The 25,987-nt window shown below is 39.3% G+C and overlaps 2 protein-coding genes and 1 long non-coding RNA gene across 5 annotated transcripts; 1 reads left to right on the forward strand and 2 right to left on the reverse strand.

The window, feature by feature from the left end:
* Positions 1 to 673: 673 nt before the first annotated feature.
* pmt (phosphoethanolamine methyltransferase) lies at positions 674 to 18,791 on the reverse strand. Of its 3 annotated transcripts, none has more exons than XM_082177779.1 (12): positions 18,647 to 18,791; positions 16,529 to 16,706; positions 15,270 to 15,425; positions 12,826 to 12,962; positions 12,246 to 12,403; positions 10,770 to 10,964; positions 7,558 to 7,647; positions 7,254 to 7,343; positions 6,262 to 6,384; positions 5,538 to 5,669; positions 1,188 to 1,304; positions 674 to 932 (listed from the first exon to the last, which is right to left on the reverse strand). In XM_082177779.1, exons 2-12 carry the CDS (start codon positions 16,687 to 16,689, stop codon positions 822 to 824), a joined length of 1,470 nt encoding a protein of 489 aa, XP_082033905.1. In that variant the 5' UTR covers positions 16,690 to 16,706; positions 18,647 to 18,791; the 3' UTR covers positions 674 to 821. The 3 variants fall into 3 exon arrangements, with proteins under 3 accessions (XP_082033905.1, XP_082033903.1, XP_082033904.1); XM_082177777.1 differs by lacking the exon at positions 18,647 to 18,791 and adding an exon at positions 18,292 to 18,551; XM_082177778.1 differs by lacking the exon at positions 18,647 to 18,791 and adding an exon at positions 17,995 to 18,145.
* Positions 16,622 to 17,274, forward strand: LOC309504614. The gene is made up of 2 exons (XR_014208133.1): positions 16,622 to 16,763; positions 17,099 to 17,274. It is a non-coding gene; the product is annotated as an uncharacterized lncRNA (long non-coding RNA).
* Positions 18,792 to 23,770: 4,979 nt separating the features above from the next.
* Positions 23,771 to 25,682, reverse strand: LOC309505326 (uncharacterized protein; the record flags this gene model as incomplete). The annotated part of the gene is made up of 4 exons (XM_082178699.1): positions 23,771 to 24,390; positions 24,473 to 24,665; positions 24,708 to 24,965; positions 25,652 to 25,682. The coding sequence occupies 4 exons, from the start codon at positions 25,680 to 25,682 to the stop codon at positions 23,865 to 23,867; spliced, it is 1,008 nt and encodes a 335-aa protein (XP_082034825.1). The 3' UTR covers positions 23,771 to 23,864.
* Between the last annotated feature and the right edge of the window lie 305 nt (positions 25,683 to 25,987).

The following is a 25,987-nucleotide window of genomic DNA, read 5'->3' on the forward strand; positions in this document are numbered from 1 at the left end:
GAGAGTGTGTGTGTTTGTGTGTGTGTGTATACATAGATAGATAGATAGATAGATTAGAGTGTGTGTTTATATATCCACACATATATAGGCTATATATATATATATATATGAAGATATATATATATATATATATATATATATATATGTGTGTGTGTGTGTATGTATGTATCACATTTGTTATTTTTTTGTTATTATGTATTTAGTATTAATATTCTTAGCGATGTAGATGCATTTTAATAATAAATAAATATATTTTTATTTTGAAAGTCAAATAATTATTAAAGAATTAGAAAAAGTATTATAATAAAATAATATATGATATATACATTATTTGCAATTATGCACATCATTTGTAATCCCATTATATCATTTTTATTATATCATATATGAATACATTAGCCAAAATGACAAGGAAAAAATTTTTTTTGCAGAGATATTAGCTATAACAAAAATGGATGTCTCTTGGGATATAATGGCACATATTATTGTTTGTTTGTTTGCTCTCTCTTTTTCTGTGTTCACTGTATCTGCAGCTCATAATAAGGTCTAAAGCTCATTGTGTGTTAAAACAGCTGAACATTTTATAGACTTTCACTGCACATGAGATTTTGAGGATTTTATCAAACACTTTAAAAGCACAAGCATGTAAATTCAAATCAACAAAGAAAAAGAGTAAAGAAAAGTGGTATTTTATTCACTTTTGCTGCATACGAGTATGTTAGTCTTGCAACACTGTTGTGCAATTCACAGAATTAACAGTGAGTTTAATCTGAAAAGTAGTGATTGTGATTTGATGATTAGTGGGATTCCTCGTCTCTCTCTCAGTCTTTGGTGGCATAGAAAAGCCCCCAGCGTTGGTCTCCGGTCTCACAGCGCTGCAGTTTTTCTGTCCATCCCTTCACAATGTCATCATAGTCGTCCTTAGAGAACTCCTGTGGGGGAGACGGCGATCACAAGAGCTCTGTCAACATGACATTCCCAACAATATTCAGACAAACTTGCTAAACTCGTTTTTTAATGACTGTAGTTTTTATTTACAGTGATTAAAAACGAGTGAAATAAAAGGGAAAAGGGGAACTAAGATATTTCCTCCAACAGTGTGCATGCAAATGTGAGGTCGTCAATGTAATGGAGACGTTGCATGAGCATATAAGTGTGTGTGTGTGTGTGTGTGTGTGTGTGTTTACCTGTATAAACTCCTCTTTCATCTCCTCGGCTCTCTGCAGTTCAGTTTTTATCACCTGAATAAATTGGTCTGTCCTGTCCTCTGCGCGAACATTACTGAATCCCACCTCGCTCAGGAACTGAAAAACACACATATAAACTCAATATTATCATAGTCATGGTGCATAAACAAGCTTTTTGTTCCTGTGCCAACTTTGCTTGGCACGTGCAATAAAAGTAACCAGTCCTACTCAACCCACTCAGAGCGGGATTCAAACCAGCATCTTCGGCATGGGAGGCAGACACGCTAATAGGGATGCTAAAGACTTTGGAATCCACTTCTGCTTCAATATATATGTAATAATTGATTATAATCAAGATATTAATCAATATTTTTCCTTCTAAATATCAAATGAGTTGAATGACTTCTCTGGAGATTTTACTTTGTTGTAGAAGTTACCAGTGTGATTACTGATATGTGACCCTGGATCACGTCACCAGTCTCGAGTCGCACGGGTATATCTGTGGCAATATCCAACAATACATTATATGGGTCAAAATTATCGAATTTTCTTTTATGCCAAAAATCATTAGGATATTAAGTAACGATCATGTTCCATGAAGATATTTGGTAAATTTCCTAGCGTGAATATATAAAACATGTATTTTTGTGAGTGAATGCTGCACAATCGTGAACATAAATGAACAACTTTAAAGGAGATTTTCTCAATGTTTCGATTTTTTTGCACCCTCAGATTCCAGATTTTCTAATAGTCGAATCTCGACCAAATATTGCTCTATCCTAACAAACCATACATCAATGGAAAGCTTATTTATTCAGCTCTCAGGGTATGTATAAATCTCAATAAAAAAAAAAAATGCCCCATGTGACTGGTTTTGTGGTCCAGGGTCACAAATGTTCTTTTCATGTATTCTCTAATGTCAGTATTTAAAGCTGCCGTCGGCAACATTTTTTTGATCATATTCAGTGTAATCGACACTATAATCCGACAGAACAACATAAATAAGATGGTTTTAGAAAAAAACCCGAGCTTCTAACTCCACCTGGAGCGTGTTATTTGTTTTGCAAAAATCCAGCGCTCCCGCTTCATCAGGTCCAATCAGCGCAGGGGGGTGTGAGATCTGACTGTCAATCACAGGTCGTGCACACGCCACAGATCCCCCTCACTCGCGCACGTTAATATCACATGCACACGCCACGCCTGAAGTTCGCCTGGAGATTGCATGAAGCGTGATGGCGGAGAGAAAATCTACTAACAAGCTTCCAATTCCTCGGTTATTGCTATCTGTGGATAGATTAGCCAGGGCTGCCTACCTCCGAGTCCATGGTGTTGATAGATGCTGAAGAGACGGACGCGTTCACAGAAAATCAGGTACACACGCACAGTGACGCACTGACGAGCACGACCTCGATGGGAGGGTGCTCGCTGGTAGTGGGGAGGGGCATGAGAGTTGTAAACATTCAAAATTTTGGCTAATCGACCCAATCTGCCAGACTTGCCGACGGCAGCTTTAATATCTGAATGCAGTAACAGTGCTTGCTTATTCAGCCCGGCTTCCAGAAATGAAATAGGGTCTTGTTTTGTGTTTGAGAAAGGTCTTCAACGTGTTAAAACATACAGGGGTCATTGAAGCCAATAGTTTAAAGGATTAGTTCACCCCAAAATGAAAATTTCCTAATAATTTACTCACCCCAATGCCATCCAAGATATCCATGTCTTTCTTTCCTCAGTGGGAGAGAAATTATGTTTTTTGAGGAAAACATTTCTGGATTTTTCTTCTAACAATGGACTTCATTGGTTACCATCGTTTTTAAGTCCAAATCAATGCAGTTTCAAAAGTATTTGAAGTGTTTAAACGGGCTGTGCGCGATCACAGCTGAAGAAGAGGTTGTTATCTAGCGAAACGATAGGTCATTTTCAATTTTTTAAAATAATTTATAGACTTTTTACCTTCAATAGTTCGGATTGAGCTGATCAACAAACGGACAGGGAACTATGTCATCATGTTGAAAGGTCACGCCGGCGCCGGCGGAAGTATCGCCCCACTGTTTACAATGCGACCGTACGTAGGAGGATAGTTCAAATAGTATTGTTTGCTATTATATATATAGTAATAGTATTCAGTGAATATGAATATGAATAGTATATGAATAACATTCTGATGAATATGAATAGTAGTTGACCTATCGTTTCGCTAGATAACAACCTCTTCTTCAGCTGTGATCGCGCACAGCCCGTTTAAACACTTCAAAGACTTTTGAAACTGCATTGATTTGGACTTAAAAACGATGGTAACCAATGAAGTCCATTGTTAGAAGAAAAATCCAGAAATGTTTTCCTCAAAAAACATAATTTCTCTCCCACTGAGGAAAGAAAGACATGGATATCTTGGATGGCATTGGGGTGAGTAAATTATTAGGACATTTTCATTTTAGGGTGAACTAATCCTTTAAGGGACCATTTCTCAGTTAAAGCCTTACTTTCCAGTTAGACTAAAGTTTCCTATCCTTGAGAGAAAGAACGCATTATCTTGATGTTTTGAGACGACTCTCCTGTTTATAGTTAGAGCCTGGCCAAATCCAACCTTGGAAAAGCTGTGTGTCGGTGTGTGTGTGTTAGTCTTCTTGGTTACAGGTTAAGGAACCACTGGCATTATTGGAGATTGACTGAGTTGTTGTCCGGGACATGTTGGCGTCCACCAACCCAAATCTGCGACCTGGAAGGTCACGACGTGCCTAACTTCAGGGTCTGAGTGTCAGCCGCATAATCGATGGAGATATGCTTCAGTCTGTCTGTATATGTGTGGAAAATTACTATGTTTATCTTTTTCTTAGCCAATGAGAATCATTCAACCTGAAGTCAAAATGATTCGATTTTTCTTTTATGCCAAAAATCATTAGGATATTAAGTAAAGATCATGTTCCATGAAGATATTTAGTAAATGTCCAACCGTAAATATAAAACATGTATTTGTGTGAGTGAATGCTGCACAATCGCCAACATAAATGAACAACTTTAAAGGAGATTTTCTCAATGTTTTGATTTTTTTGCACCCTCAGATTCCAGATTTTCAATAGTCGTATCTCGGGCAAATATTGTCCTATCAAAACAAACCATACATCACTAGAAATCTCATTTGTTCAGCTCTCAGATGATGTATAAATCTCAATTTAAAAAAAATTACCCATGTGACTGGTTTTGTGGTCCATGGCAGTGTTGCCAGATTAGAAATGTCGAAGTATCGTACCAAAACCTCAAAATTATCGTTTTTTGAGAAAAATTATCGTACACGAACCAAACACATAAAATATAGCTATTTTCCAACAATTTTATTTTCCAAATAATTTTACAGCCAATTTAAACAAGCTGTGTAATACGCTCACACTAACTGGAGGAAGTCTGGCTACTTAACTTTTTTTTTTGCCAAAGTGCAAAAGATATGCCGACAGTCCACATTTTGAACTAGACCATAATTAAACTATGAGACAGAGAGAAAAAAGTGCACAATTAACACTAGAAAGATTCAAATTCCGTCTCTAAGTCGCTGTCATCATCGGATGCCACATCCACTTGTGCTGTGTTGGCAGATGTTGTTGGTTGGGGAATCCTTTTACGGTACAGATTGGATGCCGTCATGGAACTGATCTAAACTGAACTGTCTTCTTCGGCAAAACTGTAGTGTAGTGTTGACGTGCGGTCGACACCGTGTGGTGTGTGTGTGTGTGTGTGCTTGCGTGCAGGCAGGCGAGCCTGCGAAATGATTCGGGGTCAGAGAGAGAAGCGGTAGGATGTGTGTTTGGACGAACGACTGAAAACTCTGAAATTATCGTACATTATGGGATTTTTTTCATTATTGATCGTACATCGTACAGAGGTCAAATTTATCGTACAAATACGATAATTATCGTACATCTGGCAACACTGGTCCATGGTCACATTTGTAAGTGGCTTTGGATAAAGGTGTCTGCTAAATGGCTAAATGACTAAATGTAATGGTATAAACGCTATAAACAGCAGTCTCTATCATGCCTCATGAGGCCAGTCGAGTGAGGTTTACGTGCACAGCTCTTACTAGCTTGCCTCCATTACTCCCACCAACCTAAACCTCACTCCCATGCGGGTCATGGCACCAAATGTAACCCCTCCAGTTCAATTCGACCCGGCATGAGAGGCAGGCACGCTAACAAGGGGCTAGTGCGCCTCTTGAGGTCAAGCTCTTACTAGCTTGCCTTCATTACATCCAGCACTAACAGATATCATCAATGTTACATAATAGATCAATACTAATTCCCAACACAAGCAAGCTGCTATGATTTTATTAGGTCTGTACTTGTGTATCCCGTGTCCCACCTGTCCGTATCTCTGAGGTGTGTAGAGAATATATCCCCTCTGGTTGACGTAATCCTGAAACGCTGGAGTCCAGGGCTTCTCTCCACAGCAATAGTCACTGATCAGCAGCTTACCGCCCGGCTTCAGCCATGACTGAAAAACACATGCATGCACACGTTAAAGCAATAGTTCAATCTGTTATCATGGACTCCTGTGAAGATACAGGATTTGTCCATTAGAGGGCAGACCATGCACATTCAGTTTGCCTTTACTCTTATTTTGCATGTCAGCTTAATTTGCTTATATCATTGCATTAGCTTTGCATTTGCTTTTTTTGGATACTATCCACTTTAGATCAATACAAACACAAAGGCTTGTTAACCATAAGTAATGTGTCATCTCATTTGAGGCCTCTTAGTAAAAAATTAAGGAGGCTCAAGATGATTAACTGTTTAAACCACAAACACTGAACACCTACACACACACATATTCACCGGAACACACACACACACACACACACACACACGCACACACACACACACACACACACACACACACACACACACCTGCTACCGACTGACAGTACATTTACACATGCAGATGATCATTTGCATGTCCTCATACATACATACACACACAAGTATTATGCATGCACACAAACAAATATATGCTACTTCTAAAACATACGAAGTCACAGGCATGAAAACATGCACCCAAGCCCCAGTTTACCTGTGTGAACACTCACGTAAAATTTTCTGAAGAGGTCAAGTTTGTCCCTGATGTGCAGAATCGTGTCTCTGCTGTAAACCACATCAAACGAGGCGTCAGGAAACCTTCTTTTTGTGGCATCCGACACCTCAAACTGCACCTGCAGAGGAAGGACAAAGTTAATCTGCTATCAGGAAGTGCAGAACGAAAGCTGTCCCAGAATGCAGCTCTGTTCACTCTCAAAGCTAGACGTATTTTAAAATTGATTTAAAAAAACATGTTTTAAAACAGATTTTTACATTTCCTGTGGAAAAACTCACTGGCATAATGCTAAGGTATTGCAACGCAGTTACTAGGCTGTTCTGAGTAGTTTGATAGGCTTGCTGTGGTTGCTAGGATTTTCTGGGTGGTTGCCAGTGTGTTTTATTGCAGTTGCTAGATTGCTATAAGTAGTTGCTATGGTGTTATGAGTGGTTGCCAGGGGGTTGGTAGGTTGTTATAGGTGGTTGTTATGGTGTGATGGGTGGTTTCCAGGGTGTTACTATGCAGTTGTTCTGAGTAGTTTGTTGCACTTTGCTATGTAGTTACTAGGATACTCTGGGTGGTTGCTAGGGTGTTGCTATGCAGTTGCTAGGTTGTTAAAGCTGATTGCTAGGGTGTTGAGAGTGGTGCAGTTGCGAAGCTCTTCTGGGTAATTTGTTGCCCTGCTATGCAGTTACTAAGGTGTCCATGTGGTTATCTTGCTATGCAGTTGCTGAGCTGTTTTGAGTAGTGTATGTGATTTGCTACACGGTTGCTAGGGTGATCTGAGTGGTTGCCAGAGTGTTGCTATGCAGTTAAGAAGCTGTTTTGAGTAGGGTTTTTTGCCTTAGCTATGTGGTTGCTAGGGTGTTGTGGGTGGTTGCCAGGGTGTCGCTATGCAGTTGTGAAGCTGGTCTTGGTAGTTTTTTGCCTTTGCTATGTGGTTGCTAGGGTGTTATGGCCGGTTGCCAGAGTGTTGCTATGCATTGGGTAAAAAACTCAACTTACTAATGGGAGTTTCTCTGTGATGGCTCTCTCCATTGCAATCTCCACCATGTTTGAGGAAAGGTCCATCCCCAGAACCTCCGCTCCAAAGGTCTGTCATTAAAACGGATAGTCAGTAATTAATCGTGTCACTGTAATCAGAAACAGCAGCTGTGAATGATCATGTGATCAAATGAGTAATTTGTGTTTGATAACATTTACGTTTCTAGAAAGTTTAAAGGTCCCGAGGAAAGTGGACTGTTTCAACGAGCGTGAAACACGATCTGTGGCAACACATAAACCCATCACATGTCAACCTTTGGCTCACCTTGGCCATGTAGAAATCTCCACCTCCAATCCCACAGCCGACATCTAGAACCTTCTGTTCTGCGGTCAAGTTCAGCATATCAACAAACTCCTGATGGGTTACAGATTAATATGTCAAAGATATCAATAGAAAAACAAACCGTTAATTATTCACTAAATGATGAGATAACACTGAGAATGCAGTAGTTCTCCACTGATATCCAAAGGAAAATTTAGGTTGGTATCACTGATCTAGGGTGGATATGGAAGTTTAGTTACTCTTTCTGAAAATTATATAGTTTCTCCAGTAGGTGGCGACAAGTGACCGTAATGTATGTGAGTCAATTATAAATTCATTCAAACTATTTGTTCAAAAACGCTCATTCATTCATTCGGGGATGAAACAAGTGACTGTAAGAACGAGTCATTGAATCATTTATTTTACAGAGTCGTTTAAAAACGCTGATTCATTCAGGAACGAAACAAGTGGCTGTTTTAAAGAACGAGTCATTAAATCTTTCATTTATCCGCAATTCGTTAGAAAACACAGATTCATTTAGGAAGAAAACCAGCGTCTTAATTATTCATTGAATCATTCATTCAACCGAGTAGTTCAAAACAAAGATTCATTCAGGCGGTCGGCTGCGTCCGAAATCGTATACTCTCTTGAGTAAGAACTTATTTGATCAAGTAATTACTTTACGACCGCTAAAAAAGTATGTTCTACATTATAGTATTGAAGGGGGTGGATTAAAAATCCACTGCTGCTTCAATGTATATGTAATGAGTGATTAATAATCAAGGACAAGCATTTCTACAGAAATCATTTCTATATTCAATGAGTGATTCAAATATACTTTTAATCATATGTTTGCTGTGAGTGTTAACCAGCTGGTTTTAGGAACATTCTGATGTGACCCTCAACATGTTCCTTTCACTTCTATTCTATTCTATTCTATTCTATTCTATTCTATTCTATTCTATTCTATTCTATTCTATTCTAGATATAAAAAATATAAAAATAATTAACATGTACTGCGTTAGATTAAACTGAGAAGGGTCATAGCATTTGCATATTGTTGTCCTACTGTTAGTTAAACTGCTTCTATTGTTCTCATTTGTAAGTTGCTTTGGATAAAAGCGTCTGCTAAATGAATAAATGTAAATGTGTTGTCTATATATCTGTTTCTAGCTGACGAGTTAAGGTTACAGGGGTCCAATTATACATGACTTCACCTGATTTACAGAATTACAGTACCTCTTTCATGTGTATTTCTCTAGAAACTAAAGTGAATGGTATCTGTACTTCTTCTTGAGGAGGGAATGTATTATCAGTATGTTTTGGTGGTTTGTCCTGATGATAGCTAGCTCAGGCTCTCTTCAACCTTGGAGAAGCTGTGATTCCCTAGTGATTTTGTGTGTGCGTTGGATGTCTTGTATACAGTAGGAGCTATGGGACACTTCGGCATGCAAAAACAGAACCCGAAGACGCCTTTCTCCAACCTCGGAGGTCACCGCAGACCTAAATCTAGGAATCGTGCGACAACTATCTTGACTAATGGTGACATACTCTCCTATCTATCCATGTGTGGAAATTTGTTTAGACTATATGTGTTCTTAGCCAATCAGAAACTGCAAACTGAAGCAAGGACGTAGCTTAGGCCTTGGTGTGGGGTATAGCTGCTGTGATCTTTGTAACTGTAATCGGGGCGGCCTACAAACTCCTGTGTGAGTCTTGAAGCTGACTTCTGCTGATGAAACTGCAAACTATCTTCAGTAAAACTTTTTTTCAATTTATTATAATTCTGACTCCGGGTCTTCTTTAAAATATCTGGTCCTTGGGTCCTAAACTGTTACTCCCTAACAGTATGAATGTGAACTGGACATACTACATTCACCATGTTGTCATTATCATGTGACCTACCAGAGTCAGTTACGTCGCTTCACTGCCGAAAGTTACATAGTTGCTCCAGTAGGTGGCGACAAGTGACCGTATTGTATGTGAGTCAATTATCGATTCATTCAAACTATTTGTTCAAACACGTCCATTTATTAATTTGGGGATGAAACAAGTGACTATGTATGAACAATTCCTTGAATCATTCATTTTACAGATTCATTTAAAAACGCTGATTCATTCAGGAATGAAACAAGTGGCTGTTTTAATGAACGAGTCAATGAATCATTAATTTATCCGCAATTCGTTAGAAAACACAGATTAATTTAGGAAGGAAACAAGCGTCTGGCTGTCTTAATTATTCATTGAATCATTCATTCCACCGAATAGTTCAAAACAAAGATTCATTCAGGCGGTTGGCTGCGTCCAAAATCGTATACTCTCTTGAGTAAGAACTTATTTGATCAAGTAATTACTTCACGACCGCTAAAAAAGTATGTTCTACATTATAGTATGAATGAATGTAGACTGGACATACTACATTCGCCATGTTGTCATTATCATGTGACCTACCAAAATCAGTTACGTCGCTTCACTGCCGAAAGTTACATAGTTGCTCCAGTAGGTGGCGACAAGTGACCGTATTGTATGTCAGTCAATTATCGATTCATTCAAACTATTTGTTCAAAAACGTTAATTCATTCATTTGGGGATGAAACAAGTGACTGCATATGTGAACGAGTCCTTGAATCATTTATTTTACAGATTCATTTAAAAATGCTGATTCATTCAGGAACGAAACAAGTGGCTGGACAGACTACAGTTGCTCCAGTAGGTGGCGACGAGTGACTGTATTGTGTGTGAGTCAATTACTACAAGTCCTCTCCCGTGGCCTAATGGGATCGCATGCACACTTCAGAATCTCAGTGGAAGTAGCAGGTCATCCGACGACTTTTTACCTACTCTTTTATGAGTACTATTAGACATACTTTTGTCACATACTGTGTTTCGCCTACTGGGAAGTATGCGATTTCGATGCAGCCACTGTCATTGCATGATTCGATCACCTGATTTGTTCAAAAATTCCTATTCCTTCATGAATGAAACCGTATGAATGAGTCGTTGAATCATTCATTAAACAGTTTGTTGAAAATGAATCATTCAGGAACAAATGTTGCTCGGTGTTACAGCGGCTCTGCTGTGGATTCGTTTGCAACGATTTTTGTTGGCAAAACAAAAGCCAACAAACAAAGTAAGTGGCAATATTGTATAAAAAATAAACGTTACATCTTGCTGAACTGTATGAATTTTATTATCTTCCCATGATGATGTATGACCTTGGTGGTGCTGAGTCCGCCTGTGCTGACGAACCCAGAGCCGAACATCTTCTCGTAACGCAGTATTCCTCGTCTGGTGTACTGCTGGTTATCCAGGAACTGCTGGAACGTGGAAAAGCCGCCCTGGTGCTGATCTACCGCATCACGACGGGCTTTCTGCATGAGCCAGCACAACTGGTTCTGGTTCTTCTTCATCTGTAACAAAAACAAGGAAGTTTGGTAACACTTTATTTTACAGTGTCCTTGTTACATATGTTACATGTACTTACCATTACCCTGGCAATCCAGAGTTCTCGCGAGAGCACAAGTTGAATTTGCTCAGCGAGTTACTCTGGCGTCAAGTAATGATGCTCATTAAATATGCCCCTCGATCTGAGCTGCACCAATCACATCGGGTTATCTGATAGAGGCGGGCCAGAGGCGAGTTAAACAGAAGACGACTGAAGACGAAAAGTCATTAGTAAACATTGCAAGATGGCTATGGATGAACACCAGTTGTTTGAAACGGCTTTGGCCGCTACAATGAACGAGTTAGACGTGGCTTTTTATCTAAAACAGGAACAAAAGACGCCGCTCGAATCCTTCCTTTGCAAGAAGGACGTTTTTGCTGTTTTACCGACGGTAAGAGTCTAAGGCACCGTTTACACGTACATGGTTATTTTGAAAAACGGTGACATTTCCCTTCGGTTGTGCCCCTCGTTTACACGCAAACGGAGAATTCGGCTCTGAAAACGATTCTTTCTAAAAACTCCGGCCAGAGTGGAGATTTTTGGAAAACTCTGTTTGCATGTAAACTGAGAAAAACTGAGTTTTAGGCAGTCGACGTCACAGTATGCGACAGAACTTGCACTGCGTCAAATGTGCGACCTATATTTTCGGGATTCTGATTGACTAACATGGGCTTGAGCTTCTCGTTACACTGCCACCTGCAGGTTTGGCATGCTCTTGACGGCATATACACGGGTTTGTGTAAACGAACACTTTTCTGAAAACGGAGAGGGTGAAATGTCCGTTTATGAAAATAACCGGCCACGTGTAAACGTAGCCTAATCTACCAGATAGCTCCACTGGTAGCTAAGCGTATGGGGTTTATTGTTGTGATTGGTCGTAGTGTTATCCAATTGCGTGCAGTGAGATTTTCAAATGCATGCTTGGTGCCGCCCCTCGAGCTGGCCAAGTTGCATTAGTCGACGCCAGACCATTAATCTTTTAGATTTAGGTCTGGATTTCCAGGCTAACTTACCATAGCAATAACAGTAAATTATGCATAATTACATGCATCTAACCCTCAACCAAATCCTAATCCTACCCTAACCCTATAGTAAGTACATGTAGTTGCTTATTATTACTCAGTACTTAAATATATAATTACACTGTAACATTGACACCTTAAAAAAAAGTGTAACCGGAAGTTTCATTTCAGTGTTTTTTAATACAGAGTTTTGATTACAGTTTGGCGATGACTGACTGGTTTACCTTCACATAGGTCTGAACTGTTTTGCTGAGCACCATGTCAAAGCCGTAGTATTTCTTTTCCGTCTTCTCTGATTCGTCCAGCAACACTGATGTCATCAGATGGTTATACTGGGCAGGACTTCTGTAGTGTGTGGGGTTAAAATCTCGCTTGCTGTCACCTGTGAAGGTCAAGACAAACATTTACACCTGTAGAAATACTCAAACTTCTAGAAATATTAAGACCAATAATGAAAGTGATTAACAAATGCATGCTATTCCAAAGAAATATGTTCGTCCTCATAATCTTTTATCAAAAAGCAATTATTTCACCATACAATCAGTTCCGGATTGATAAAATCACGTCCTGCCTTATATTTTACCCCTGTTTCAGTCTCCAATAATGATAATATAGTGTTTATATCAATGGCTATATAAATAATATGGTTTATTTGCGTAACTATAGGTTTCAGGAATATAGAGTTGTACCATTATTCAGATATATATATATTTTTTTACATTATAATAGAGAATAAGATAAGAAAATAGGAAATTTCACATCATTGCCATGTAGTGTCAAACTACGGGACATTGTTTCTCTAACCTGATTGGTGGAAGCAGGACTCTCTGAAGAACAGGTAGCCGCCTGGGCGGAGCCACCTGAGTAACTTCTCAACCAATGACTTCAGCTCCTGATCACTCAGATACATCAACAGCCAATTAGAGAACACCAGGTCAAAACTGAAACAGAAAATGAGAGAGAGAGAGAGAGAGAGAGAGAGAGAGAGAGAGAGAGAGATGAATGAATGAATGAAGACATCAGATGAGAATCGTTGTGATGTTTTTCTGTAGCTCATTTTTTAGACCCCATGAAATTAAACGTGGAGTTGACCTACAGTATAATGCATGTCATTTAGCTCATCTATGTATAGCGTACAGCTCATATATGCACATTTACAATTCACTGTTTTTCTCTTTCAGGAAAATGGACAAAAATAACTGATGGCGTATTTAAATGTTTGTCTAATCAATGCTTTTGAGAATAAGAATGTCCTTTAACTGCCCCTATTATGCTATTCTAAAGTTTCCTAATGTTGTTTCAGGGTCTCCTACAACAGGCTTACATGCATCCAAAGTCAAAAAACACTTTAATTTTCTCTTTATATACTTTGCAGCATCACCTCATTTCTCAGAGTCTGAAAACAGTTTGTTCGAAGATTCAGTCTCTCTAAACCCCTCCTTTCCACAATCCTGCTCTGCTCTGATTGGTCAGATGTCTCAGTCTGTCGTGATTGGTCTACTCTGATCTGATTGGTCAAATGGCCCAGTCTGTTGTGATTGGTCTACTCTGATCTGATTGGTCAAATGGCCCAGTCTGTTGTGATTGGTCTACTCTGCTCTGATTGGTCAGATGGTTCAGTCTGTTGTGATTGGTCTACTCTGCTCTGATTGGTCAGATGGCCCAGTCTGTCGTGATTGGTCTACTCTGCTCTGATTGGTCAGATGACTCAGTCTGTTGTGATTGGTCTACTCTGCTCTGATTGTATCCCTGGTCATAGTTTATTAAATAGTTTGTCTACACCACTTTAGACAAACAATAACATTGGAGAATGAAGTGAGGATGTGGCTTGAAAATAATGTGTTAATGCACTGCTCGCGGCGAAGGCGCATCGCAAGTCACTTCAGCAGGAGGCGTGCATTAATGTTGCTCAACAGTGACTCATGACTACGGCAGCTGGTTTAGTCCAAAAATGTGCAGTTCTTTGGCAGTTGGTTCTGGTCGAGGTCAGATCACGTTCTCACCACAAACGAACCGCTCCAGAGTTCATTTAAAAACATACCCCAGTCTGTTGTGATTGGTCTACTCTTCTCTGATTGGTCAAACGGCCCAGTCTGTTGTGATTGGTCTACTCTGCTCTGATTGGTCAGATGTCTCAGTCTGTTGTGATTGGTCTACTCTGATCTGATTGGTCAGATGTCTCAGTCTGTTGTGATTGGTCTACTCTGATCTGATTGGTCAAACGGCCCAGTCTGTTGTGATTGGTCTACTCTGCTCTGATTGGTCAAACGGCCCAGTCTGTTGTGATTGGTCTACTCTGCTCTGATTGGTCAGATGTCTCAGTCTGTTGTGATTGGTCTACTCTGATCTGATTGGTCAGATGTCTCAGTCTGTTGTGATTGGTCTACTCTGCTCTGATTGGTCAAACGGTCCAGTCTGTTGTGATTGGTCTACTCTGCTCTGATTGGTCAGATGTCTCAGTCTGTTGTGATTGGTCTACTCTGATCTGATTGGTCAAACGGCCCAGTCTGTTGTGATTGGTCTACTCTGCTCTGATTGGTCAAACGGCCCAGTCTGTTGTGATTGGTCTACTCTGCTCTGATTGGTCAGATGTTTCAGTCTGTTGTGATTGGTCTACTCTGATCTGATTGGTCAAATGGCCCAGTCTGTTGTGATTGGTCTACTCTTCTCTGATTGGTCAAACGGCCCAGTCTGTTGTGATTGGACTACTCTGCTCTGATTGGTCAAACGGCCCAGTCTGTTGTGATTGGTCTACTCTGATCTGATTGGTCAAATGGCCCAGTCTGTTGTGATTGGTTCACCGCTTACAGAGCGAAGTCTGTAATACTTTTTTTCTTTCTCTTTTAAAGGTTGAAAAAATCCCTTTTTTTTAATATAGAGAGATTTTGATAAAGTTAAAACTTTTTAAACATTTTTTTTCTTCTCGTCAACAATATTGCAAGTTGACAGTCATGATTAGTGTTTAATGATGTCGGTGTCATCTCGTCATTGTCTCATCTAATGGAAAAAAAGGTTGTTTCTTTGGGTAACACTTTATTTTACAGTGTCTTTGTTACATATGTAATGTGTTATGCATGTTATGCATAATTACATGCAATTAACCCTCAACCAAATCCTAATCCACCTAATCCTCCTTTCCTCTCTCTCTCTCTCTCTCTCTCTCTCTCTCTCTCTCTCTCTCTCTCTCTCTTCAGCAGTGTTTAGAAGGCTGAATATATTCATGTTTTGCTGAAGTGTTTTTCTCTCACCTGTGTTTAGGGAAGTCCAGCTTTGTGACGTCGGCTTGGATGAACTCAGCGTTGCCCAGGTGACTGTTTTCCTCTCTATTTTTTTCCACAAACTTCTCCATGAAGTCCACAGCGGTCACGTGATGGGCCTTCCCAATGAGGTGACGCGTGTACCGGCTAAAAAGAGCAAAGGTCACGATAACAATGGAGCAAATAAAGCGTGCTTAAAAGCTCAGTTCTGGCCAAGGAACAGATCAACACAAGATTTGACCTCACAATTTAAATTTGATTTGATTTTCATCAGATTTCCATCATTCACCGGCACATACAATTTTATTGCCAAACATAATTATACACTGAAAAAATAATTTTGGAAAATATTTTACAGGAAAGCATAATTTCAGTTTTTTTACTTAAAAATTTCACGTTTAATTAAATGTGTTACTTGCTGAAGTGACTTGCTATTTTGAGCGAAAATAGTTTTTACACCAATTTTATTACAGTGTACAGTGTACACATACAATTGGCTCTGTGACAAATTGCTTTTCAATTTCCTCGTTGTAAATTAAATAACTAAATGTAAATAATTCCACACATATGATGACCTCAAATAACAAAGAAATCCGATGGAAATTTAAGAGGCTATTTTGGTTTAAAATTTAATATATTATTAAACCTGTCAAGAACATGTCATACATCTCAATATTAAAATAAAATTAATTTCTTTTTAAGAAACGTTACTTTGTGATTTTTTTTTAGGACCATAAAATACAATTTCCCTCATTCCTGGAATTATATGATAAATTATGATAAAAAATATTTCTTGTTTGTAAATGCATCTTTGATATCTTGTAAATATTACGTATAATAGTTAATAAGTTTCGGTCATCATGTTTGTTTTTGTTGTACTGTAGTTTTTGAATCTCATGAGAATAACCCCTGCATTGAGAATAATGTTTCTACAAAAATATGAAGCAGCATCAACATTGATAATAATCAGAAATATTTCAGCAAATCAGCATATCAGAATGATTTCTGAAGGATCATGTGATATATCTTTGATATATTGTGTTGCATTGATAATATTTGTATTATCGAAAAAATAAACAAGTAAAACATCACAGGAATTATAATTTGTGGAGAATTTGTGCCGAAAATAATGTTACAATACAAAAACGTTTGCTTTATGCAAAAGATCATTTCCTATGCTTTTTATGTCAGGGTGACATATGATTCTGGGCGTTTTCGTACGGTTGGTCTAATCGAATGTGATCACTGACCCAATTCCAGCACCAAGCTCCAGCACATCAGAACCAGCCAGACAAGGGAGCATGGAGAGGATCTCCGGCAGCTCGTGTTGGGTCAGTTCCTGAGCGTTCGAATCCAGCATCATCTCCTCTACTGTTGCCGACTTCGAATGTTCCTTCCAGAACTCCATCATCGTGTTCCTCTCAGTTTCTATGGAGGCAAACCAGGTACACTGTAAACAATTATTGTTGGTTTAACTTAAAGGTGGTATCAGTGATTTCAGGCCCAAAAATATTTTTATCACATTCATCTAATCTTTCCTAACGATCCGCTAGCTGCCCGCCCCATAAGCAGGCCGTCAAAAAACCGTGTCTCTGAAGGCAGCCTAGGCTCTGAGATCTGCACACAAAAACAAATGGTTTAGCCAAACACTCAAAACCAAAACAAATAGTGTTCCAACCAATCACTGACAGGGGGAGGCTGTTGTGAGGTTTTGTGCTCGTGCTTATGGGGCGGGCATCTAGCGGATCGTTAGGAAAGATTAGATGAACGTGATAAAAATATTTTTGGGCCTGAAATCACTGATACCACCTTTAAAAAAGTAAGTTACGTGGTTGCCTTAAAATTTTGAGTTCATTGAAATAAAATATTTGAGTAAATGCAATGAAGGAATTTGGTTTCATTAATTGAAACTCAATATTATGCTATGAACCACATTAATTATCTAAGTTGATTTGACAAAAGAGAAAAAGTGAAAAAATTTTTTTTTTTTTTTTTTTTTTTTTTTACACAGTGTGGATGCTGAGGATTTGATTGATTTTCTATTCATGCTTATACCTTTACAAAAATTGACTATATAATTCTGCAGATCGTCAATGCATATTTGTAGTGAAGTTTGAGTAAATTATGTATTAAATAGTTAAATTGAAAACTTTTTTTTTACGATTTAACCTTTTTTATTTTTTTTATTTACACATTTCCATTAATAATAAAATTCCATCAAATTGAATTGAATAATCCTTACATATTTTGATTGAATAATTTAATGTTTATTCAATTTAATTTGATGGAATTTTACTATTAATTGAAATTCGTCAATCTTAAAAAAGGATACAATGTTTTTTACATTTTTATTTTATTAAAATTTTTATTTTCAAATTTCTGGCCACCCTGCTCTCTCACTGTAAATCAAAAATGACATGATCAATAAATTATGACAACATATACTTCAACTCTATTTAACTTTAACTTTATACAAACTTTATTTAAGTTATACGAGATTTTTTTTTAAGTCAGTTTACTGTAATTTAAGTTGAAGGTATGTAATGCCAAGTTGATTGTACTTACAAAATTGAGGCGACCCCTACATTCTCCAAAAAAAGGTACAAAAGCTGTCACTAATCAAAAGATATAACTTTGTACCTTATTTACTCCAAAAGGGTGCATATTAGTATCTATAAAATGTACATATCAGTACCTAAATGGTTAATATTTGTACCTTTCAAAGGGGCAGCACCCCTGTGAGAGCTTTTGTACAGCTTTTTTTTCTTTTCTTCTGAGAGTGAAATACCAGTTTGCAAAATGTATCTGTACAATTATAATTAAATTCCAAAAATTATGCCACGGTCAAAGCATTCATTTAAATGTCTACTCTGTAAGACTAAACTGAGAAATGTCTGAAAACAGAGATGAGATCATGTTTAAAAGTTTAATTTCACCACCTCATTCAAGCAATATATGTGTAAAAGACAAAAATATTGACATTGGATAAAAGTTCCATGGGTGTTTGTCTTACCTTGGTCCATGATCAGTGAAATAAAATACAATATAATTAGAAAATGTGTATATACAGATATAAATCAAACTCTTTGACACCAGAATAATGTGTTGAGCCTGCCTCTAAACACTCGTGCGCGCTGTCCTGTCCGAGAGTGAATGGCTCAGGACTCATAAACCCGCTGACCACTATAGGGCGAGGGGAGGAGACACAAGCGTGAATAATAATGTTAATGAAATCCGGAGGGATAATGTTGGAACGGGATTCCCAACCTCAGTTTTACACCTTACGTCCGAACTGGATGCGCGTTCACTCATGAACGTACAGTATGGAGAGGGAGGTGTCAGAGCTGAATGAGACCATATATCCTTACACTTTCTGATTGGAGAAATGGAGAAGATCCCCCTCCTCGAACACCGCCAGCGACACGGACTGAAAAAAACTAACGGTGACGCGGAATTGTTATAAAACAAGCTGAAAACGGAACGTAATAATCAAAGCTGTGCACGAGCACCGGCTTCTGCTGGGAAAGTGCTGACGCGTCTCCATGCGCGCTCCTGACAGGAATGCGCGCTCGTTGCGCAATATTGCCTCATGCATTCTGGCCCAAAACTGCTGGAAAGAAGCCAGCAGTTAATATGATAATTCATATGTTAATTCAATCACTTAATGCGCTGTTTTCGATTGTATTCACGTTCTGTAATGGGTTGTTATTGTGTTGTGTTGTTTTGTATTTTATGTTAAATGTTGAATTTTTAATTAATTAATTTATTTTAAATTTCGTTTATCAGTAAAACATTCCACAAATTGTTATGTATGCAATTAAAGCTGAAATCTATAGAGAAGAAGGGGGATATGTCACTCTACTCCATGAGTTCAACAATTGGGCACATTTTTGAAACTGGCCCATATACCCATAATTCACCCTATTTCTCAGGATATTTTTATTTGTAACATTTTATTTCTGGCTATATTAAAAAAAGGCTATAACAAAAAAACAACAACACTAGAGCCATATTAAATCAAATGAGCAGCTGTTGAACATTACCATAGATGTATCAAGCTGTTGTGTGTAGCAGAAATAATTATTATAGGCCTAATACAATAATATAGGGGAGAGTGGGGCTGGTTGGGTCAAGGGTTGTTTGGCACACATTTGAATTCCAGTACACTAGAGGGCACTAGCACAAAACTCTGTCATTAAAATGACTGCCCTCTTGACCTGAACACACCATTTACTAAAATCATCTAACTGTCTCTAACTGTTGAGGTGAGGACAACTTTTCTATTTTACAGTGTAAAAAAAAAAAAAAAAAAACAGCTCCCCCCCACTAAATACATTTTAGATCTATTATAGATAGAGATATTCAGTTTCAGCTGATAGAGATAGGATCAGCTATATTTTGATATGAAATGTAAAAGTCTCTGATGAGTGATGCTATGTGGCTAACATCATTTCAGTAAAGAAGTGTGTCCTAATGTGGGTGACACATGTGCCAACCAACCCCAGTATGGCTATTTGGTTATAAATGTATTAATTTATGCATTTTACGTATGTTAAAACATAATGAATATTATATAATATAATATATAATATATGTATATAATTATATATATGTGACCCTGGATCACAAAATATATATATATATACAATATAATATACATATTATATGTTGTATGTTTATAGATATAATTATGCTTTACATTTTTAATGGGATTGTATGTTAAATTCTCATAAACAAACTTATGTATGAAATAATTTTCTTTTAGAAGTCAAAATGGTTAGAAAATATTTAAGAACAACAGACAGGGGAAAGACAGGTGAAGACTCAAAAGATTCTGCCACAAGATCAGCCAGGACGAGACTGAAGGAAAGAAAGAGTTGTAGCTGTTGCACTCAAAAAAATGATTTTAGCTCTTTGTTCAATTTCATTAATTTAAATGAGCATATACGACACAATCCTTCATAGAAATGATTCCAGCTTAATTTCATTAAATGTAATCAATGTAATTTTTAAAAAATTTGGTTTACCCAATTTTTTTTTAATTGAGTCAACATCAATATTTTTCGTTCGTCATGGTTACACCAGGAACAGACGCATATTTTCCACAGATTTGGAAGAGGAGCTGGTTAAAGGTGAGCGATGTTGGGTGCCGTCACTTCTTGTTGACGTTCGAAGTATTGTCAAACAAAACGGAGGCTAGCTGAACCCTCCCTCCTCCTCATCCCGTCCCCTCCCCCTCCCTTTTGTGCTTTTCCGATGTAAATTCGGGACTTCGCGCGTCCCTTCTCCTTTTCCCTCTTCTTTGCTATTTGTTCATTGTAACGTCGTCTCTTTGGTCGTGTGTCGGTCGTATCAAAATTCAAGAGAATATAATTCTAACGTTAGTCGTTGTCATTGTCTAGGACATCTCTCCTCTAGCTAACTTCCCTCTTCATGCTTCTCTCTCCTCCACTCCCCACACACACCCCTTCATGTGCACGCGCACTAACCCCCCAACCCCCACCCCCAAATCATTCTTGTCGGTTATTGGTTGGACCGGTGTTTGTTATGTTTCGTGGTCCAGCCTGGGCCAGTTTGTTTTTGTTGCCGTTTATGGAGCCTGGGCTGTGTTCAGGGGACAGGCAGCTAGCGGATACTAAGGAGATGTTTGCTGTATGTGACAAAAAATGTTTTCCCTTTCCATCAGGAAGCCAGAGGCCACAAGCCTTGCTCGTGCTACAAGTTTTAAAGGTACATTGTGTAGTTTTTAAAGTATTTTATTAGCTAAAATCAATATCTTTATTCATAATTATGTCCTCATTGGTGTAAAATGACCTCTGCCAATGATCTGACTTATCCTCGTCAGCGAAGAATTTCTTACCTTTATTTACATTGGACGGGTAAGTCCAAGGAGGCTTCCGTGTCGTTCCGCCATTTTGAAAAACTATAATAGCAGAGAGGGACAAAAAGCACTAGCCAACCTCAACACGCTTTCGTTCAGAGTCAGCATCACGTGACTGAAACCAGCTGAAATGGACAAGGAGATCAGTGAGAGGCGCTTGTCACTGCCCCGTAAATTTGAAAGTCTGCACTGCACGGTACTTCATAATGCCGGATCATACTTATGCCGAGCCACAGGAGAAGGAATCCTCGTCACAAAAAAAGCGAAATAACGAACCTCATCACCCGAAAGAAAACTCGATGAAGTGATATTGGAAGACATGTTGTCATAGCTTCTTGGTACATAACGGCTACCATATGACCGTTTCACCGCTAGAAATTCCTACACAGTGTACCTTTAATAAAGAAAATGTTAAAGCCTTCTTCAACAACCTAGATACAGTCATGCATAGGCTCAGGTTTCCTCCAGGTGACATCTGGAACATGGGTGAGAGGGGTGTCACTATTGTCCAAACAGGGTCATTGCCAGGGGGGAATTTAAGCAAATTGGGTCAATAACCTCTGCAGAACGAGGGTCGCTTATTACCCTTGCCTGGGCAGTTTCAGCCACAGGGAATAGCCTTCCTCCATATTTTGTCTTCCCCAGGGTAAATTTCAGGGACCACTCCATTCAGAATGGACCTACAGGTTGCAAAGGAGGTGCAAACCCGTCAGGAAGGAAGAACACTTTGTTGAATTCCTGAAGCATTTTGTGGAGAATACAAAGTGCACAAAAGAGAAGCCATGTCTCCTTTTGCTTGACAACCATGAGTCCCATCTCTCTGTCAGTGGCTTGAACTATGACAAAGAAAACGGTGTAGTCATGCATGCGATCATTCCCCCCTCTGAAGAGGCAGGTCAACACAGCCTGTGACTCATGGAAGCTGAACAACCATGGCAAACCAAGTCTATATGTGACCCTGGATGACAAAACCAGTCACAGGGGTAATTTTTTGAAATTGAGATTTATACATCATATGAAAGCTGAATAAATAAAAGCTTTCCATTGACATATTGTTTGTTATGATATGAAAATAGTTGGTAGAGATACAACTATTTGAAAATCTGGAATCTGAGGGTGCAAAAAAATCGAAACATTGAGAAAATCGCCTTTAAAGTAGTTTATTTATTTGCGATTGTGCAGCATTCACTCACAATAATAAATGTTTTATATATTTACTGAAGGAAATTTACAAAATATCTTCATGGAACATTACTTAAAGGGATACTTCACCGATTAGCATTAAGCTTTGTATCAGTAGAAACCCGGTAGTATTTTGAGTGTCCGTGCTTCACTCCCTCATGTCCCCCTGAGACGAGAGATTTCTGTATTGTGTGTCAGGAAAAAAACCTCCGATGAGGCAAAAATAGTCATTTAGCTCATCAGAGGCTTTTCTGTCCAGAGGCGAGAGACTACAGCCAATAGGAGGAGCTCGTTCCGCATGTCTTCAACCCGCCCATAGGGGGATCTCACGATAAAACGCCGTCTTTTCAGTTTCGAGTCGACTAGTAGCCTAGCTGTATCATTTCTTCCGACACTGCCCTCTGTAACCGGTAGGCGTGGCTTGGGAGTGGCCTCGTGGGGCAGCGAAGCAAGTGCATTCTGGGAGTTGTAGTCTTTCATCCACATGAGCCAAAAACACATTTTCAGGCTTTTCTCAGTCTAGAAGGCACCAACTTCTAAAATAATTTCACATTTCTACTACATAAATTACCCAATTTAAAGACACATTCATCTTTCCAGTGGTGAAATATCCCTTTAATGTCCTAATGATTTTTGGCTTAAAAGAAAAATCGATCATTTTGACCCATACAATGTATTGTTGGCTATTGCCACAAATATACGCGTGCGACTTATGACTGGTTTCGTGGTCCAGGGTCACACATATGATGTGCCTGGAATTGTTGCCACAGCACACTGCAACCCCAAATAACATCCAATCAGGATTCAGGGTGACTGGAATTTTCCCCTATGACAGGGTGGTTTTTCCAGAAGAGGCTTTCGCCCCATCTTATGTTACAGACTGGCCAAACCCAATCCAGTCCCAACTGCGAATCTTGCTGCTGTCCCTGATGAGCTGCACCTTGCCACTGACAATGCTGTGCCTGGACCAAGTGGTTTTTCTGCTGGTACTGGGAGACGTACTGGGAAACGTCCCCTAACCCCAGAAGAACTGTGCCCATTCCCTAAGGCATGGGCCTAGGAAAGTTGGTGGTGCCGTCAGGAGGAAGAGGAAGACCGCCATCCTGACAGACACACCAGTCAAGCGACAACTAGAGGAACAAAAGGACGCATCAAAGAGGAGACTCTTCAAAAAAAAAAACAAAAAAAAAAGAAACCAAAACAGAAAGCTTCACCAGAGAATGTCTAAAAAGGGGAGAAATCCCACTCTCAGTACACTTCCGGCTTCTGAACTGGTTGCAGTTCCACTCTGGTTCCACATGAGGGCGCTCACAGGACGATTGCAGAATGAATGGAGGTCTATGGCGCTATACTCATCAAAATCCACTTTTCTCAGGATATAATTTTTTGTCTAGTAATTTGAATGTTGTATTCGAAAGGAGATGCAAAGAGAGTCACTTATTTGCTTTAAAAAGTCTTTTAAAATGTCAATGACGTCATACACATCGTACGACCAGAGATACTGCTTTACGGCAATCCTTCAGTCACTTTGGTGCTTTCGCGCTCTGCACTTTCTTTTCTCTCGAGGCATCGACAACACAGCTGACACAGGTAAACACACAACACAGCCGACACAGGTAAACACAGCTGACACAGGTAACTACACAACACAGCTGACACAGGTAAACACACAACACAGCTGACACAGGTAAACACACAACACAGCTGACACAGGTAAACACACAACACAGCTGACACAGGTAACTACACAACACAGCTGATACAGGTAAACACACAACACAGCTGACACAGGTAAATACACAACACAGCTGACACAGGTAAACACACAACACAGCTGACACAGGTAAATACACAACACAGCTGACACAGGTAAACACAACACAGCTGACACAGGTAAACACACAACACAGCTGACACAGGTAAACACAACACAGCTGACACAGGTAAACACACAACACAGCTGACACAGGTAAACACACAACACAGCTGACACAGGTAAACACAACACAGCTGACACAGGTAAACACACAACACAGCTGACACAGGTAACTACACAACACAGCTGACACTGGTAAACACACAACACAGCTGACACAGGTAACTACACAACACAGCTGACACAGGTAAATACACAACACAGCTGACACAGGTAAACACAACACAGCTGACACAGGTAAACACACAACACAGCTGACACAGGTAAACACACAACACAGCTGACACAGGTAAACACACAACACAGCGGACACAGGTAAACACACAACACAGCTGACACAGGTAAACACAACACAGCTGACACAGGTAAACACACAACACAGCTGACACTGGTAAACACACAACACAGCTGACACAGGTAACTACACAACACAGCTGACACAGGTAAATACACAACACAGCTGACACAGGTAAACACACAACACAGCTGACACTGGTAAACACACAACACAGCTGACACAGGTAAATACACAACACAGCTGACACAGGTAAACACACAACACAGCCGACACAGGTAAACACACAACACAGCTGACACAGGTAAACACAACACAGCGGACACAGGTAAACACACAACACAGCTGACACAGGTAAACACACAACACAGCGGACACAGGTAAATACACGCGCTAGAAGAGTTTTTGTTTTGTTGTTTTAAAAGACCATGCCGAAAATACACACATACACACACACACACACACACACACACACACACACACACACACACAATGCCATCAAGCTGTATCTCTGGTCGTAATCAGTCCTTCACTGACCAATCAGCGTTCATTAGCAGAATGCTAGCGTGTTATGGGCAACAACAACTCAACCTGTAAGAAATCGAAAGGACATAAGTACTCGTTCATTCAACTTTCGACCTATAACCCATGTTGAACTTGCAAAACCTACAATCAAATCTGAGATTTCTCAACGGCAATCGGGTGAAAGAGACAAATTTAGCCGTCTAGCCCCATTGACTCCCATTCATTTTGCACTCATGGGCGATCGCCCCCAGTGGAGCTCTGGTGGAACTACAACCAAAATTCGGTACAATAGGACTTAATAGGGAGTGGCTGGCTCTCCGTAGACGAGCTCTGGCTCCATCCAAAGCTCCTGCTCCTAAAAAAAAATCGGAAAAGGAGATCATCATCTGAGTCTGATGAAGATGAAGAGGAATACTGTCTGGTTTGTTAAGAGTCATATGGGAATAGCCGACCTGGGAAGTTATGCTTCAGTTCCTGTATTGCAAAAAGTGGGCCCACGACTTCCAGGTCTACCAGACTGCATCATTAAACAAACTTTGTTAAGTAAATCTGACCACCTGAGCTGACATATATGAGAAATACCATCAAGATAACCGCAAATGTAACAAATATGAAGAAGAAGATACAAACGTGTAACAACAACAAACAAGCTCAATAAGAGTAGCTTTTATTCAGCAAGGACACATTCAACTGATCAAAGTGATAATAAAGACATTTATGATTTTACAAAAGATTCTATTTCAAATAAATGCATTTTTTTTCTTTTCTTTTGAACATTTACATTTATGCATTTGGCAGACGCTTTTATCCAAAGCAACTTACAGTGCACTTATTACAGGGACAATCCCCCTGGAGCAACGTGGAGTAAAGTGTCTTGCTCAAGGACACAC

The sequence above is a fragment of the Leuciscus leuciscus genome (genome assembly GCF_965113295.1).
Source record: "Leuciscus leuciscus genome assembly, chromosome: 8".
Classification (NCBI taxonomy): Eukaryota; Metazoa; Chordata; class Actinopteri; order Cypriniformes; family Leuciscidae; genus Leuciscus; species Leuciscus leuciscus.

What these genes read in the sequence shown, in the direction of transcription:
- pmt (XM_082177777.1), bottom strand. An exon ending in CTGGACTTCCCTAAACACAG is followed by an intron (nt 12,963 to 15,269) that starts GTGAGAGAAAAA and finishes TTTCTGTTTCAG; the next exon opens with TTTTGACCTGGTGTTCTCTA. An exon ending in CAGTTCAGACCTATGTGAAG is followed by an intron (nt 10,965 to 12,245) that starts GTAAACCAGTCA and finishes TTTTTGTTACAG; the next exon opens with ATGAAGAAGAACCAGAACCA.